Raw genomic sequence first — 19,071 nt, 5'->3', positions numbered from 1 at the left:
GAGATGGTGGGAACCTCCCCTAATGGGCACAGCAGGTGTACAGACCTGGAAACCTAGCACAAGAATGGTGGGGACCCCTCATATGGCCATAGTAGTTTTGCAGACTTGGAAATTCAGGGCAGGGATGGTGGGAATCCCTCATATTGGGCACCGTAGGTGTGCCAACCCAGGAACTTGGCACAGGGATCATAGGAACTCCTTATATCAGGTATAGCAGGTGCGCAGAGCCCAGGAATTTCATGCATAGCGATCCCAAGAGATACATATGGCCAAAGGTATGTGGGCACTTCTCCAGATTACAAAGTTCAGTTTCAAGTCTCCAGTGAAGGGTCCTGTTAAAACTCGCTCATACAAAGTACTTTGTAGAGAATTGTGCTCTTCCACCCTTGTGGTAACAGTTTGGGGGGGGGGGGGGGAGACCCTTTTCTGTTCCAGCATGACTGTGCCCTGTGTACAAAGCCAGCCCCATAAAGCCATGGTGCCTAGTTTGGTATGGAGGAAGGCAGGTGTCCTGCACAGAGCCTTAAGCTCAACTCTACTGAACACCTTTGGCATCAATTGTAAAGAGGAACGGGAGCCAGGTTTTCTCCCCCCAACATCAGTATCTGACCTCAACCCTACTGAACAGCTTTGGGATGGATTGGAACACCAATGAGGAGCCAAGTCTTCTCCAACATCAATGCCTATCCTCAACCCTACTAAATGCCTTTGTGATGGATTGGAACATGGAGGAGATGACTTGGCTCACCATCAATGTTCCAATCCATCACAAAGGCATTTAGTAGGGTTGAGGTCAGGTATTGATGTTGGAGAAGACTTGGCTCATCATTGGTGTTCCAAACCATCACAAAGCTGTTCAGTAGGGTTGAGGTCGGGTATTGATGTTGGAGGAGACGACTTGGCTCACCATCAAACATCAATACCTGACCTTAACCCCTACTGAACGCCTTTGGGATGAATTCAAAAACCAATAGTGAGCCAGGTCTTCTCTAACATTAATACCCAACCTCAACCCTACTAAATGCTTTAGGGATGGATTGGTACACCAACGGTAAGCCAGATCTTCATCCCAAAAGGCGTTCCGTAGGATCGAGGCCAGGTACTGATGTCGAGGGAGAAGACCTGACTCGCCCTTGCTGTTGCAAGCCATCTCAAAAGGTGTTCAGTAGGGTTGAGGTCAGGTACTGATGTTGAGGGAGGACTGGAAAACCAATGGGTAGCCAGGTCTTTATCCTTCAACATCGGTAGCTGACCTCACAAATGGCATAAACTCCCACAGACACCCTCCAGAAAGCAATCACAGAAGAGTGGAAGATGTTATAACCACAAAGAGGGCATCTCCATATTAACCACTTGCGGTAACTCAGCTCTGTCCCGCGAAACAACGTAACTGTACGTCGTTGCGCACACCAATTGGCTACAGGGGGAGGCAATCAGCGGGTCCGGAGCCCGCGATCGCTCCCTGTGTTGGCAGAACATCGGTCTGCTGTTGTAAATACAGCAGACCACTGTTCTGTCAGTAATGAACACAGGGATCCTGTGTTCCTCCTATTTAGGAACACAGATCTCTGTGTTCATTCAGCAAGCCCATACCCCCACACAGTTAGAAAGCACCCCCTAGGGACACATTTAACCCTTTGATCGCCCCCTGGTGTTAACCCCTTCCCTGCCAGTGTCATTATTACAGTAACAGGGCATATTTTAGCACTGATTACTGTAGTAATGTCACTGGTCCCCCCCAAAAGTGTCAAAAATGTCAGTTAGGGGTCCGATCTGTCCGCCGCAATGTCACAGTCCCACTAAAAATCGCAGATCGCCGCCATTACTAGTAAAAAAATATAAATTAAATAAATCTTTCCCCTAGTTTGTAGACGTGATAACTTTTCTGCAAACCAATCAAAATACACTTATTGGGATTTTTATTTGGGATTTACCAAAAATATGCAGCAGAATACAAATTGGCCTAAAATTATGAAAAAATTAATTTTTAATTTTTCTTTTATTGGGAATGTTATATAGCAGAAAGTGAAAAATATTGTTATTTTTTTCAGAATTGTCGTTCGTTTTTTGTTTATAGCGCAAAAAAAAAAAAAAAAAAAAAAATTGCAGAGGTGATCAAATACCACCAAAAGAAAGCTCGATTTGTGGGGAAAAAAAGGACATCAATTTTATTTGGGTACAGTGTCGCACGACCGCGCAATTGTCAGTTAAAGTAACGCAGTGCTGAATCGCAAAAAATGGCCTGGTCATTAAGGGGGAAAACCTTCAGGTCCAGAAGTGGTTAATAGCCATGGGGGGGGGGGGGGGGGGGGGATAAACTCCATATTAATGGCCAGTTTTGTAATGGGATGTCCAACAAGCCCACATAGGGGCAAGGGCAGGTGTCCACAACCCTTTGGCCATAGAGCGTATAAGAAACTATCATGTCCACCAAATCCTGAGATATCATTTATGGCTGGAGTGACCCTCAAAGAACAAGTCGCGTATTTACAAAGAAATATAAACGTGTTATCCAGTTGGCATTAAGTGTATACATAGCACCAATGACTAAATGTAATATAACACGATCAGCATAGCGTGGGCTGGCCCTGTAGAAAGCCTCAGGCAGCTAAAATTTGCAAAAATCAGATTCTCATACTCCAGTTGCAAAATATCCCCCCCCCCCCCCCAGAGTTTCCAACTCCACTGACTCCCAAAGGCAGTAATGAAGGCTGTAGCTCTTTTCTGGTGCATCAATATTACAATGAATGCATGAGGAGTGAGACCCCGTTGTTGGCTGCCTTGGTGATGGCTGGAGCTATAAACTCTGGCGAAGAGATCTAAGTCGTGAAGCCTTCTAGAGAAGACCTAGGCCAGGGGTCTTCAAAACTATGGCCCTCAGCAGTGAAGCCTTCTAGAGAAGACCTAGGCCAGGGGTCTTCGAACTATGGCCCTCAGCAGTGAAGCCTTCTAGAGAAGACCTAGGCCAGGGGTCTTCAAACTATGGCCCTCAGCAGTGAAGCCTTCTAGAGAAGACCTAGGCCAGGGGTCTTCGAACTATGGCCCTCAGCAGTGAAGCCTTCTAGAGAAGACCTAGGCCAGGGGTCTTCAAACTATGGCCCTCAGCAGTGAAGCCTTCTAGAGAAGACCTAGGCCAGGGGTCTTCAAACTATGGCCCTCAGCAGTGAAGCCTTCTAGAGAAGACCTAGGCCAAGGGTCTTCAAACTATGGCCCTCAGCAGTGAAGCCTTCTAGAGAAGACCTAGACCAGGGGTCTTCAAACTATGGCCCTCAGCAGTGAAGCCTTCTAGAGAAGACCTAGGCCAGGGGTTTTCAAACTATGGCCCTCAGCAGTGAAGCCTTCTAGAGAAGACCTAGGCCAGGGGTCTTCGAACTATGGCCCTCAGCAGTGAAGCCTTCTAGAGAAGACCTAGGCCAGGGGTCTTCGAACTATGGCCCTCAGCAGTGAAGCCTTCTAGAGAAGACCTAGACCAGGGGTCTTCAAACTATGGCCCTCAGCAGTGAAGCCTTCTAGAGAAGACCTAGGCCAGGGGTTTTCAAACTATGGCCCTCAGCAGTGAAGCCTTCTAGAGAAGACCTAGGCCAGGGGTTTTCAAACTATGGCCCTCAGCAGTGAAGCCTTCTAGAGAAGACCTAGGCCAGGGATCTTCAAACTATGGCCCTCCAGTTGTTCAGGAACTACAATTCCCATCATGCCTAGTAATGTCAGAGTTTTACAATACCTCGTGGGATGTGTAGCTCTGCAACAGCTGGAGGGCCGTAGCTTGAGGATACCTGCCCTAGGCCATAGCCATCTATTTTGAACACACCCTTTAATTCAATGGTTTTGGTTGACGGTGGAAGTCTCCTCTCTGTCCTCCAGTTTTGCTCTCCAGCTTTACTTCTTCAATGACGATGTCATGAGTGACAGCTTTGCACATGTCGTAGATGGTTAAAGCAGCCACGCTGGCTGCGGTCAGCGCTTCCAGCTCCACACCCGTTTTACCGTAAGTGCTACACTTGGCGCTGATCGTCACGGCAAACTGTGCGTCGTCCAGTTTTAGGGAAATGTTGACCTGGCTTAAGGGGATGTTGTGGCAAAGGGGGATGAGCTGGCTGGTCAATTTGGCACCCTGGATGCCGGCAATGTGCGCCACTGTGAGAACGTCGCCCTTCTTGAGTTGGTTGGCCCGGACCATGTGGAAGAGCTTTGGCCCCAGGCGGACAACAGCCGTAGCAACTGCCGTGCGCCTCGTGTCTAATTTGGCCCCGACGTCCACCATGAAAACACTCCCCTCTTGGTCAACATGTGTCAAGTATTCAGAGGTTCCCCGCAAAGAGGGATTGTGCGTATCGGCTTGGCGGTCAGTGGTTGTTTCAGAGGAAGACTCCTGTTTATTAAGGCACGTTGGGTTGGGATTCAAGTTTTTCGGGTCGCTGCAGAAAGCCCGCAGTGGAAGCACCATGATTTTCGGTCTAGTCTCTATAAAATCAGGTAGTGGTAGGTAGAAGCGTCCATTATTTCGCAACAGTATAGTGTGCGTGTTGGTTCCAGTTTTCAAACCGAGTCTTTTAATTTGCTCATTTAAACACCCTTTCATCGTTTTCTGCGGAACCTTCTCATTGCCTGAAAAACAAGTGAAGATCAGTTATGCATCAATAAAATCCCATGTGGATCAATAGGGGCCGGTCAACATCATCATTTGCATCAATGGGGTTATGGGGGGGGGGGGGGGGATATGGCTACCCTCAAACACCCTCATGTGGCCTAAAGCCTAGGCAAAGATCACATGCTATCTGCCTAACACCTAGCCTTGTGGATGTTTCACAGAAATAGAGACTGCAAATAGGTTATGGTTTTCATTCTGACCGACTCTACCTGAGTTAAAGTGCACCTCTCATCAAAATAATGGGTAAGCTACCTTTTCCCAAGTCTCCTTCTGAAAATGCTAGCCGATTGGTCACCTTGGCCTCCATTCCTGCAGAGCAGAAGACGTAGAATTAAAGGGTAGGTTCACCTTTTCATGAGAGGGAAAAAAAAGTGAACTTTAAATATCCTGGCTGCCCCTCCAGACCCGGCTGTACATGGTGGCTGTGACTCCCTGTGTTGCCAGGGTAGTGCTCTGTACATCTTGCACCACAATACACAGACCCCAAATAAAAGTGTACATCAAAATGCAGTCGGCTCATTGGCCAGCACTGCTGCCGGTACCGGGACAAGGTCATCCAACGCCCAGGGCAAAGATGCCAAACTGTGCCCCCCACCCCCTTCCCTTAGGGTTAGGGTCAAGGCACCCCCCCCCCCCCAATCCCTGCAATGAACCATTGCGCCCAGAGCAACCGCTCCTCCTGCCCATCCCTTGTCCCGGGCACCACTATACATAAATGGACTTATTGGGGTGTACAGCCGATACACCAGCAGCAGGGGAGGATCACAGTGGCTTTGTGCATTGTGGTCCATGGGGGTGGCCAGGATATTTGGAGTTTGTATACCTTTTTACTTTTTGTGAAAAAGCCAACTTACCCCTTAAAGCTGAATTCCAGGAATTCAGTAACATTGCAAAAAAGTGTAGGCACACTATGAGTTAATCCAATTAGGTGCATGTTACCTCCGGGACTTATCTCTATTACGTATATGTAACAGGTTTATTGCACTCCTGGGGAGGACACACTCCGATGGTGACAGGGGAGAAACAGCACCTCCCCTCCCCATTCACAGAAGCACTTGTATTATGTGAACCCATTCACAAAATACAAAGGCTTCTGTGAATGGGCAGCGGAGGGGAGGTGCTGTTTCTCCCCGGTCACCATCAGAGTGTGTCCTCCAAGAGTGCAATAAACCTGTCACATATACGTAATATAGATAATTCCTGGAGGTAACATGCACCTAATTGGACTTAACTCCTACTGTGCCTACACTTTTTTGCAAAGTCCAATTAGGTGCATGTTACCTCCGGAACGTATCTCTATTACGTATATGTAACAGGTTTATTGCACTCCTGGGGAGGACACACTCTGATGGTGACAGGGGAGAAACAGCACCTCCCCTCCCCATTCACAGAAGCACTTGTATTATGTGAACCCATTCACAAAATACAAAGGCTTCTGTGAATGGGCAATGGAGGGGAGGTGCTGTTTCTCCCCTGTCACCATCAGAGTGTGTCCTCCAGGAGTGCAATAAACCTGTTGCATGTACATAATAGAGATAATTTCCGGAGGTAACATGCACCTAATTGGACTTAACTCCTACTGTGCCTACACTTTTTTGCAAAGTCCAATTAGGTGCATGTTACCTCCAGAACTTATCTCTATTACGTATATGTGACAGGTTTATTGCACTCCTGGGAGGACACACTCCGATGGTGACAGTGGAGAAACAGCACCTCCCCTCCGCTGCCCATTCACAGAAGCCTTTGTATTTTGTGAATGAGTTCCCATAATACAAGGGCTTCTGTGAATGGACAGACGGAGGGGAGGGGGGCGGGCATAGCAGTTCCAGCATCTCTGCTCTTGAAGGAACAGAGACCACAGTGAGCAGTGTTGGAGCTCCGGAAGTTATCTTCCTAGAGCACAATTAAATTGTCAAATGTCAGATTGTCACAATCTGATGGTAACAGGGGAGAAACAGCACCTCCCCTCCGCTGCCCATTCACAGAAGCCTTTGTATTTTGTGAATGAGTTCACATAATACAAGGGCTTCTGTGAATGGACAGACGGAGGGGAGGGGGGCGGGCATAGCAGTTCCAGCATCTCTGCTCTTAAAGGAACAGAGACCACAGTGAGCAGTGTTGGAGCTCCGGAAGTTATCTTCCTAGAGGACAATTAAATTGTCAGATGTGATTAATAGTGATACGTTTTTGAGGTGGCAGGCAATGATTAGACCCAATGATATGCCGGGGTGCACAAAATCTGTCAATATTGTGTTGGGGTAAATTACCGGAAAGTTATTTTCTTCTATAAAATGTTAAATTAAAAAGGTAAATAAAGTCCTATCAGTCTCAAAAAAAAAAAAAAAAATTAAAATACATTACGATAAACTACAATATACCAACATTTATAATGAGAAGAACGGAGACATCTCTCAAATGAAAAAAACGTACCGGGATTCTGGGATTTCAGGAGAAAAAGGCCGGGTGAACTCAAGTGGTTAAATACAACTAAAGGCAAAACTTTTTTTTTTTATAGTATTGGATAGAGTGGAGAGGTATTATAACCCCTGTCAGGTTTTTATTGCTGTCTGTGTCCCCAGAGATTCACCTTCTCTATTTGTCCTGGTAAACATTGTCACCAAAAGCGAAAGGTTGTCACCAGAACAGAAATAAAGAGGAAATCTTCCAATGGGGACACCCAGGGATTCCCACACTTTGGAGGGATTTTTTTTTTTTCTTAGTTCCGGTTTTAGTTCTCCAATTGGACAAAGATAAAAAAAAACAAAAAACCTGACAAGTGTTATAACTAGTGATCGACCGATATCGTTTTTTTTATTGCCGATACCAATATTTTGGTCATTGGATATTGGTATCGGCCGATATTTTCGGACATTTAAAAAAATTATTATTTTTTTTTTTTTTCACAGGTACTCTGGTGGAGGAATCTGGGGGTCTAAAAGACCCCAAACCCCTCCTCTGCACTTAAAAGCATTCAAAACGCCAAGTTTGGCTGTTTTGAATGCTCGCATTTCTTTGAATGTGGCGCAGAGTACCCGGAAGTAAGGTCATGACATCACTTCCGGGTTTTACATGGAGACCCGATCAGAGCCGAATGCGGCTTTGATCAGGTCTTCTCTTAGGCGGCTGTGCAGGTAGGGTGCCCGGGTCTCCCGTTGGCTATGGACGCCGGTACCGTGGCGATGCCTCTAGCTGCAGGCATCACTCCGGTACAAGCACTTTCCCGAAATACCTCAGGGGCTGATTCCGATATAGCGGGGAAAGTCCATATAGGCCCCTGATATATGGGTATTGCCAATAATCAGTCAATCCCTAGTTATAACATAACCATCCCCTCTCAAAAGAAAAAAAAAAAAAAAGAAAAGGTTTTGCCATTCTAAAAACAAATTATCATTCAGGGAACACCTTGCATCTTCTCAATGAATGCAAAGCATTTTCTGATTGGATGAGGTGGAGAAGTAAGGAGGTGATATCACAATCTCCACCTCATCCAATCAGAGAACACGTTGCATTAACTGAAAAACTGCCATCAAATCACAGCAAAAAAGTGACCCTCCCACCCCATACGTACAGGCCGTGTCACCCACCAATCAGGATCATCGGACGGTTCTTCATCTGCGATATGTTGAACATTCCTGCGTGTGAATAAACATGTTTCAGTTCATACATGGAAAGGGATTCATCACATCACATCACATGTATTTATTACAGGTATCCATACCAGGTTTTTTCTCTGACACTTATACACTTACACGTATTAATCAGTATTTTTTGCTATAAAACTACTTAGAAAATTGTAGATTTTTTCTAAAACCGAGGCCCTAGAGAATAAAATGGTGGGTTTTGCAGTTTTTTTATTTATGTCACACGGTATTTGTGCAGCAAATTTTCAAATGCAATTTTTTGCGGGGAAAAAAAAAATTCACTTTTTGACTTTCTAATGCAAAACCCCCCCTCCAAAAAAAAAAAACACAAATTGATGAACCAATTTATTTGATTGTGCAGAGTAAATGGATACCAAACATGTCACGCTTTAAAATTGCTTCGGGTGGGGGGGGGGGGGGGGGTGAATAGTTAGCCTTTATGTCGTAAGCCCACTCTGATTGCTAATATAAGAGAGCTGACCGCCGGCTCTAAACAAACAGTGCCGGGGTGATGCCTGCAGCTGCATATCGACCCCGCCCCCCCCCCCCCCCCCCGCTACAACCACCGAAGGTCTAGCAATGTATGGGTATGTCATTGGTCATTAAGTGGATATTGTACTGTCACATCAGTCACTGCCCCCAAGGAGCTTATTATTATTATTCAGGGTTTCTATAGCGCCAGCAGTTTACGCAGCGCTTTACAATGTTAGAGGGAGACAATACAGTTACAATACAATAAAATACAAGAGGATTAAGAGGGCCCTGCTCAGAAGAGCTTACAATCTAATAGGGTGGGTTACAATCTAAGGTCCCTAACTCACATACCAAGATCATGTTAGACAAGAGCCAATTACCCTACCAGCATGTCTTTGGAATATTGGAGGAAGCTGAAGTCTAATAGACCCCAGATCCCTCCATAAAGAGGACCTGTCATGCTATTTGTGGGGAAAAAAATAAGGACATACATTTTATTTGGGTACAGCGTCGCACGACCGCGCAATTGTCAGTTAAAGTAACGCAATGCCGAATCGCCTGGTCATTAAGGGGGAAAACCTTCCGGTCCAGAAGTGGTTAACTAAATACATTTTTGACTACTTCTGGACCGGAAGTTTTTCCCCCTTAATGACCAGCCCATTTTTTGCGATTCAGGACTCTGTTAATTTAACTGACAATTGCACGGTCGTGCGACGCTGTACCCTAATAAAATTCATGTCCTTTTTTCCCCACAAATAGAGCTTTCTATTGGTGATATTTGATCACCCATTTTTTGCGCTATGAACACAAAAAAAAAAAAAATTGAAAATTCAGAAAAAAAAAACAAACAATATTTTTCACTTTCGGCTATATAACATTTCCAATAATAAAAAAAAAAAAAAAATTAAAATCACATTCATTTTTTAATCATTTTAGGCCAATTTGTATTCTGCTACATATTTTTGGTAAAAAAAAAAATCCCAATAAGTGTATACTGATTGGTTTGCGCAAAAGTTATCGCGTCTACAAACTCGGGGAAAGATTTATCATTTTTATTTATTTATTTTTACTAGTAATGGCATCGATCAGCGATTTTTAGCAGGACTGCAACATTTGACAATGGACTTTAAAGAAAAGGATTTTATGGTAAGTTCTTACAAAAATTTAGTTTTTTACTTGTATTGGCGGCAATCTTCAATTTTTAGCGGGACTGCGACATTGCAGCGGACAGATCGGACCCCTAACTGACATTGACACTTTTGGGGGGACCAGGGACATTACTACAGTAATCAGTGCTAAAAAATATGCAGAGAAGGGGTTAACACCAGGGGCGATCAAAGGGTTAAATGTGTCCCTAGTTGGTGCTTTCTAACTGTGAGGGGGATGGGCTTATGGAATGAACACAGGGACCTGTGTTCCTAAATAGGAGGATCCCTGTGTTCATTGCTGACAGAACAGCGGTCTGCCGTGTTTACAACGGCAGACCGCCGTTCTGTCTCCACGGGGAGCGACTGAGTGCCCAGCGGCAATCGCGGCCACTGGACCCGCAGATCAGCTTCCCCTGTGGCGAATGGGTGCGCACGCCCCACGAAGCAACGTACAGTTACGTAGTTTTGCGTTAGAGAGCTGACCTGTCGCAGTATATTATGTACTGCTGGTGGTCGGCAAGTGGTTAAGAGGTTAAACTACCCTCAGTTACAGATGGAAGTTCATTCCTTTGATGTAAAAGAATGAAATGATACATTGTAAAACATTGTGTTTATAGTTATCTCCCAGCCTTAACAATGTTGATAAACATTTGTGGGAGGCTTTTTTTTTTTTTTTTTGACAGCTGTGAGTGAGCAGAGAACGGCTCTGTAAGAATTGAGGAAATGCTGTTTTAAGATCGTGAGGGGGAGGTGGATCAAGATCGGGATTTTTTTAACAAGTAATCGTGCAGCTCTAATTGAGATATATATATATATATATATATATATATATATATATATATATATATATATATATATATTTATATTATAGCAAACATTTAAAATATGTAGAAAACTGTAAAACGGATCTCCAACTAGGAATATTAGCATGTTTATTGATGTACGTGGAGGGGTGGAAGAGAACCCCAGTGACAACCTGTGAAGCTCTGGTGAACTCCATGCCCAAGAGGGTTAAGGCAGTGCTGGAAAATAATGGAGGCCACACAAAATATTGACACTTTGGGCCGAATTTGGACATTGTCACTTAGGGGTGTACTCACTTTTGTTGCCAGCGGTTTAGACATTAATGGCTGTGTGTTGAGTTATTTTGAGGGGACAGCAAATTTACACTGTTATACAAGCTGTACACTCACTACTTTACATTGTAGCAAAGTGTCATTTCTTCAGTGTTGTCACATGAAAAGATAGAATAAAATATTTACAGAAATTTGAGGGGTGTACTCACTTTTGTGAGATACTGTGTGTGTATTATATATATATATATATATATATATATATATATATATATATATATATATATATATATATATATAAAAATAATATAATATAATATAATATATATATATATTTTTTTTAAGCAGAGACCCTAGAGAATAAAATCAAGATCATTCCTGCATAGCATACTAGCACATTATGAAATACTTACCTTAGAATTAGATTTTCCTTCCGGATTTGCATCCTCTGGCTGTCTGACCGCACTGCGATGTCACTCCCGCGTTTGCACACAGGAGTCACGGAGCACTGAAGGGATGGCATGGCTATACTGTCTCTTCAGAGCGCATGCCCCGGTGACCTCATCGGCTGCATGAAGTGCAAATATCTCCGAAACCGTAAAGGTTTAGGAGATATTCATAGTACCTACAGGTAGGCCTTATTATAAGCTTGCCTGCAGAGTGGGGTTACATCCTCTTTAAATACCACCAAAAGAAAGCTCTATTTGTAGGAGAAGAAGTGATAAAAATGTCATCTGGGTTCAGTGTTGCATGACCGTGCAATTGTTATTCAAAGTGTGACCGCGCTAAAAGCTGAAAATTGGCCTGGGCAGGAAGGGGGTTAAAGTGCCCTGTAGGCAAGTGGTAAAAATGCTCTGCCTCACCCAAGATGGCTGCTAAAGTCACGTGGGGCAGGAGCATCCAATAGAATCACTTCCCCACTGACCCAGGAAACCACAGAGGAACACTGTTCCACCTGATTCCTCTCCAGCTAGAGAACTGCTGCAGAAGAGCGCCACCTGCTGTGGAGAAAATAGACTGCACCAGCCTACAAATGTCATTAGCCTATTGATAAGGAGGGAAAGGAGGCAAGGTATAAGCAGATTAAACATCAGCTCTGTGGTCTCCTCTTGTCTTCTCAGGTATTGTCGAGCGTGGAAAGGAAGAGATTCATCAAGGAAAATCCGATGAATAAAATATTTACAAAAATGTGAGGGGTGTACTTACTTTTGTGAGATACTATATATTTATTCTATTCACAGGGAGAATGTAAACCTTTTGTTTTATTCAAATACGTAGCAATATACATATTAGTGAGTGCTGCATACAATGTTGTTGTCTATGTCCATCCACAAATCTATCTATTGTGAATACATGTCTAATGAATAAATATTAATTTATATCCATATTTAGTCTGTATTCATATCGATTGATTTGTGTTTTTTTAAAGAATTTTGACTGGTCTAAAATACTTAATATAATTATTTGTTCAGGCAATTCCTGACGCAAACGCATAACACATTCAACCGCTACACTGAAGACATCTTGTGGTGAAGAAGAGGTACTGCAGTTAGCAGTGCTGGAGAGGAGGTAAGAATTGCAGCCCGAGTGGCTTTTGGGGACCCTTTTACAAAAACTGAGTTGGCATTTCAAGTGGGTGCAAATAGGTCACATCATAAAAAACGCAAGGCCAGTAGAGAACCCGGACACTTACCTGCATGCTGTTTCTTTTTCCTCCCCACAGCAGCTCCAATGGTCTGAATAAGCTCCTCCTCGCTGGACCCCGACCGCAGCAAGTCCCTGAGAGACACTTCGGAGTTCCCAAATAGGCAGACCTGGGAGAGGACATAAGGGGGGGGGAGGTTGTCAGATCACTATACAGAACATGCTGCATGTGGGAAATGATCAGGGGAGGACATATCAAGAAATATTTCTTGATATATCTTTTGCTGGGGGGCAGCTGTTGCCACCAAGGGTGGCAAACAGGTAAGCGGCCATGTAAGGCATTTTTTATTTATTTTTAAATTTTTTATTTAAAGATGTGCAAGAAAAAAAAAAAAACAGTTAACACATATCAGTTTTAAATGCTGTAATTTTTTTGAATTTGGCGCCGAGTACCCGGAAGTGATGTCATGACATCACTTTCGGGTTTTTACATGGAGACCCGATCAGAGCCGAATGCAGCTTTGATCGGGTCTTCTCTTCGATGGTTGTGCAGGCTTGTTTGCCCGGGTCTCCCGGTGGGACGGGAGACCCGGACAAGACGCAGAAGTCGGCGGGGGGGGGGGGTTGGAAGAACGTCCCCTACCGCTCCTTGTAATGACAGCTGAGCGGCTTCTCAGCTGCCGCATCGGTTGTCATTACAAGACAGCCGACCATCGGCTATGGACGCCGGTACCGGGGTGATGCGTCTAGCTGCAGGCATCCCTCCGGCACAAGCACTTTCCAAAATATTGGTAACTTCAGAGGCCGATTACGATATATCGTCGAAAGTGCATATCGGCTTTGCCAATAATCGAATGATCAGACCAAATGACAGATTTTCTAACGATCTTTCGGCTAGTGTATGGCCAGTATAACTCTAGATCATATCCTACTGTAGCAAAAAAGACATTACTGTCATCCCAGATCTGCATCTGACGGAGAGAACTTGTGCCCAAAGCTAAGGGGGTGAGGTGTAGAGCTGGAGGAGGGTGGGCTGTGGGCAGAGACAGGGGAACACCCACTGGACTCAGGGCCAGCCGTGGGCAGAGACAGGGGAACACCCACTGGACTCACAGGGCCAGCCGTGGGCAGAGACAGGGGAACACCCACTGGACTCACAGGGCCAGCCGTGGGCAGAGACAGGGGAACACCCACTGGACTCACAGGGCCAGCCGTGGGCAGAGACAGGGGAACACCCACTGGACTCACAGGGCCAGCCGTGGGCAGAGACAGGGGAACACCCACTGGACTCACAGGGCCAGCCGTGGGCAGAGACAGGGGAACACCCACTGGACTCACAGGGCCAGCCGTGGGCAGAGACAGGGGAACACCCACTGGACTCACAGGGCCAGCCGTGGGCAGAGACAGGGGGAACACCCACTGGACTCACAGGGCCAGCCGTGGGCAGAGACAGGGGGAACACCCACTGGACTCACAGGGCCAGCCGTGGGCAGAGACAGGGGAACACCCACTGGACTCACAGGGCCAGCCGTGGGCAGAGACAGGGGAACGCCCACTGGACTCACAGGGCCAGCCGTGGGCAGAGACAGGGGAACGCCCACTGGACTCACAGGGCCAGCCGTGGGCAGAGACAGGGGAACGCCCACTGGACTCAGGGCCAACCGTGGGCAGAGACAGGGGAACGCCCACTGGACTCAGGGCCAGCCGTGGGCAGAGACAGGGGAACGCCCACTGGACTCAGGGCCAGCCTCTGCCCACTGGACTCAGGGCCAGCTGTGGGCAGAGACAGGGGAACGCCCACTGGACTCAGGGCCAGCCGTGGGCAGAGACAGGGGAACGCCCACTGGACTCAGGGCCAGCCTCTGCCCACTGGACTCAGGGCCAGCTGTGGGCAGAGACAGGGGAACGCCCACTGGACTCAGGGCCAGCCGTGGGCAAAGAGACAGGAGAACGCCCACTGGACTCAGGGCCAGCCGTGGGCAGAGACAGGGGAACACCCCCTTGACTCAGGGCCAGCCGTGGGCAGAGACAGGGAACACCCATTTGACTCAGGGTTAGCCGTGGGCAGAGAGACAGGAGAACACCCACTGGACTCAGGGCCAGCCGTAGGCAGAGACAGGGGAACACCCACTTGACTCAGGGCCAGCCGTGGGCAGAGACAGGGAACACCCATTTGACTCAGGGTTAGCCGTGGGCAGAGAGACAGGAGAACACCCACTGGACTCAGGGCCAGCCGTAGGCAGAGACAGGGGAACACCCACTTGACTCAGGGCCAGCCGTGGGCAGAGACAGGGAACACCCATTTGACTCAGGGTTAGCCGTGGGCAGAGAGACAGGAGAACACCCACTGGACTCAGGGCCAGCCGTGGGCAGAGACAGGGGAACACCCACTGGACTCAGGGCCAGCCGTGGGCAGAGACAGGGGAACACCCACTGGACTCAGGGCCAGCCGTGGGCAGAGACAGGGGAACACCCACTGGACTCAGGGCCAGCCGTGGGCAGAGACAGGGGAACACCCACTGGACTCAGGGCCAGCCGTGGGCAGAGACAGGGGAACACCCACTGGACTCAGGGCCAGCCGTGGGCAGAGACAGGGGAACACCCACTGGACTCAGGGCCAGCCGTGGGCAGAGACAGGGGAACACCCACTGGACTCAGGGCCAGCCGTGGGCAGAGACAGGGGAACACCCACTGGACTCAGGGCCAGCCGTGGGCAGAAACAGGGGAACACCCACTGGACTCAGGGCCAGCCGTGGGCAGAGAGAGGGGAACACCCACTGGACTCAGGGCCAGCCGTGGGCAGAGACAGGGGAACACCCACTGGACTCAGGGCCAGCCGTGGGCAGAGACAGGGGAACACCCACTGGACTCAGGGCCAGCTGTGGGCAGAGACAGGGGAACACCCACTGGACTCAGGGCCAGCCGTGGGCAGAGACAGGGGAACACCCACTGGACTCAGGGCCAGCCGTGGGCAGAGACAGGGGAACACCCACTGGACTCAGGGCCAGCCGTGGGCAGAGACAGGGGAACACCCACTGGACTCAGGGCCAGCCGTGGGCAGAGACAGGGGAACACCCACTGGACTCAGGGCCAGCCGTGGGCAGAGACAGGGGAACACCCACTGGACTCAGGGCCAGCCGTGGGCAGAGACAGGGGAACACCCACTGGACTCAGGGCCAGCCGTGGGCAGAGACAGGGGAACACCCACTGGACTCAGGGCCAGCCGTGGGCAGAGACAGGGGAACACCCACTGGACTCAGGGCCAGCCGTGGGCAGAGACAGGGGAACACCCACTGGACTCAGGGCCAGCCGTGGGCAGAGACAGGGGAACACCCACTGGACTCAGGGCCAGCCGTGGGCAGAGACAGGGGAACACCCACTGGACTCAGGGCCAGCCATGAGCAGAGACAGGGGAACACCCACTGGACTCAGGGCCAGCCATGAGCAGAGACAGGGGAACACCCACTGGACTCAGGGCCAGCCGTGGGCAGAGACAGGGGAACACCCACTGGACTCAGGGCCAGCCGTGGGCAGAGACAGGGGAACACCCACTGGACTCAGGGCCAGCCGTGGGCAGAGACAGGGGAACACCCACTGGACTCAGGGCCAGCCGTGGGCAGAGACAGGGGAACACCCACTGGACTCAGGGCCAGCCGTGGGCAGAGACAGGGGAACACCCACTGGACTCAGGGCCAGCCGTGGGCAGAGACAGGGGAACACACACTGGACTCAGGGCCAGCCGTGGGCAGAGACAGGGGAACACCCACTGGACTCAGGGCCAGCCGTGGGCAGAGACAGGAAAACAACCACTGGACTCAGGGCCAGCCGTGGGCAGAGACAGGGGAACATCCACTGGACTCAGGGCCAGCCGTGGGCAGAGACAGGGGAACATCCAATGGACTCAGGGCCAGCCGTGGGCAGAGACAGGAAAACAACCACTGGACTCAGGGCCAGCCGTGGGCAGAGACAGGGGAACATCCACTGGACTCAGGGCCAGCCGTGGGCAGAGACAGGGGAACACCCACTGGACTCAGGGCCAGCCGTGGGCAGAGACAGGGAACACCCATTTGACTCAGGGTTAGCCGTGGGCAGAGAGACAGGAGAACACCCACTGGACTCAGGGCCAGCCGTGGGCAGAGACAGGGGAACACCCACTGGACTCAGGGCCAGCCGTGGGCAGAGACAGGGGAACACCCACTGGACTCAGGGCCAGCCGTGGGCAGAGACAGGGGAACACCCACTGGACTCAGGGCCAGCCGTGGGCAGAGACAGGGGAACACCCACTGGACTCAGGGCCAGCCGTGGGCAGAGACAGGAAAACAACCACTGGACTCAGGGCCAGCCGTGGGCAGAGACAGGAAAACAACCACTGGACTCAGGGCCAGCCGTGGGCAGAGACAGGGGAACATCCACTGGACTCAGGGCCAGCCGTGGGCAGAGACAGGAAAACAACCACTGGACTCAGGGCCAGCCGTGGGCAGAGACAGGGGAACATCCACTGGACTCAGGGCCAGCCGTGGGCAGAGACAGGGGAACACCCACTGGACTCAGGGCCAGCCGTGGGCAGAGACAGGGAACACCCATTTGACTCAGGGTTAGCCGTGGGCAGAGAGACAGGAGAACACCCACTGGACTCAGGGCCAGCCGTAGGCAGAGACAGGGGAACACCCACTTGACTCAGGGCCAGCCGTGGGCAGAGACAGGGAACACCCATTTGACTCAGGGCCAGCTGTGGGCAGAGACAGGGGAACACCCATTGGTTCACGGGCCAGCTGTGGGTAGAGCCGGGCAAAACGTTTAAAGGATTGCTGAACATTGGGAGCGAAGGTCTACTAAGAGAGCCATTCATTGCTTCAATTTAGAACCTGATTAGGACCCATAGATGAACTTTATATGTAGGTGAATAGGATAGGACTTGGCCATGGGATGACTTTTGTTCTGACCATACAAGACAAGGAGCAATCCTATCTTCTCTGTACCTTCAGGTTTCCATCCGCTGTGATCCTCAGCCGGTTACAGGAGCCACAGAAGTGTTCAGACATCGATGTGATGAAGCCGATCTGCCCCTGGAAATTGGGCACCTGATAGGCCTAGAAAGGGAAGAAGATGGCTACAATGAGATGAAATTGTCAGCTAGATATCCTCCATCATCATCATCTGTGGTCTCCTCTATGGACTCCTGACCAGATCCAGCACACATCACACAGAATAAAAGAAAAAAACTTCAATCTATTTCCAATCCAGCCGCACAGAAATGTCTTCTCTCTCTAAAATACATCAGAGCCGGCCAACGTTTGTGACACAAGTCACTCCGACATCCGGGATTAGCTATAGCTGCCACCAACAGGGGAGGACTGGGCCAGGGGGGCAATTGCCCCCTGGGCCGCTCTAATGCCCCATAAAAAGGCTGCACTGCTTCTGCCACAAACATGCCTAAAGGATTCCTGGTCAAGAAAAGTAAAAAGTCTCTGCCACTGACCTACTGAGTGCGGGATGAAGACAAGGACAGAGCGCAGACCCCCCCCAGCATGGATGGTGTAAACTATGTCTGAGCAGAGGCCGGTTCCATGCCTCACTGGAGCCCCAACCAAGCTGTCCCAGCTCCCCCCAACTGCCCCCTGCTGGCCAGGTCAGGAACCCATTTTCGGCCTGTGAGTAGAGAGTACCTAAAGCAGAGGTTCAGCCTGGAATGGGGGTCAGGAGGAGGCTGGCAGGAGGGAGAGTAGGAGGGGGGGGGGGCGAGTCACTGCACCATGGGCCTCTGGTTTGTACTTGCCCCCTGGGCTGAAAGTTGCCAGTCAGCCCCTGGCCACCAAGATCCAGCATGGCAGCTTCTGACAACCCAAAGTCAGGAGAGCAGGATCAGGCCTTGTCATAGAATTACAGGAGAATATAACATTTAGTAAGACGTACAGTGCATCCAGAAAGTATTCACAGCGCTTCACTTTTTCCACATTTTTTTATGTTACAGCCTTATTCCAAAATGGATTAAAATATTTTCCTCAAAATTCTACAAACAATCCTCCATAGTGACAATGTGAAAGAAGTTTCTTCTAAATCTTTGCAAATTTATTAAAAAGAAAAAAGATCCCATGTACATAAGTATTCACAGCCTTTGCTCAATACTTTGGCACCAATTACAGCCTCCAGTATTTCTGAGTATGATGCTACAAGCTTGGCACTCCTATTTTTGGGCAGTTTCTCCCATTCTTCTTTGCAGGACCTCTCAAGCTCCATCAGGTTGGATGGGGAGCGTCAGTGCACAGCCATTTTCAGATCTCTCCAGAGATATTCAATTGGGTTCAAGTCTGGGCTCTGGCTGGGCCACTCAAGGACATTCACAGAGTTGTCCCATAGCCACCCCTTTGTTATCTTGGCTGTGTGCTTAGGGTCCTGTTGGAAGATGAACCTTCACCCCAGTCTGAGGTCCAGAGTGCTCTGGA

General features: G+C 49.0%; 1 protein-coding gene across 3 annotated transcripts in view; it reads right to left on the bottom strand.

Annotated features, from left to right (window-relative positions):
- Positions 1-3,806: 3,806 nt before the first annotated feature.
- The window catches only part of MOCS1 (molybdenum cofactor synthesis 1), a 74,593-nt gene continuing 59,328 nt past the window's right edge, over positions 3,807-19,071 (bottom strand). For 2 of the 3 annotated variants that reach the window (XM_082249304.1, XM_082249303.1), the window contains exons 8-11: positions 17,608-17,718; positions 12,678-12,798; positions 8,233-8,280; positions 3,807-4,605 (exon numbers count right to left, since the gene is read on the bottom strand). In XM_082249304.1, coding sequence (XP_082105430.1) covers positions 3,812-4,605; positions 8,233-8,280; positions 12,678-12,798; positions 17,608-17,718 — 1,074 coding nt within the window. In that variant the 3' untranslated portion in view covers positions 3,807-3,811. Of the gene's footprint in view, positions 4,606-8,216; positions 8,281-12,677; positions 12,799-17,607; positions 17,719-19,071 lie in introns of all 3 variants that reach the window. The other variant, XM_082249305.1, reaches the window with a different exon arrangement.

Source organism: Pelophylax lessonae (assembly GCF_965119305.1).
Source record: "Pelophylax lessonae genome assembly, chromosome: 3".
NCBI lineage: Eukaryota > Metazoa > Chordata > Amphibia > Anura > Ranidae > Pelophylax > Pelophylax lessonae.
This window is presented reverse-complemented; position numbering and strand designations above follow the sequence as displayed.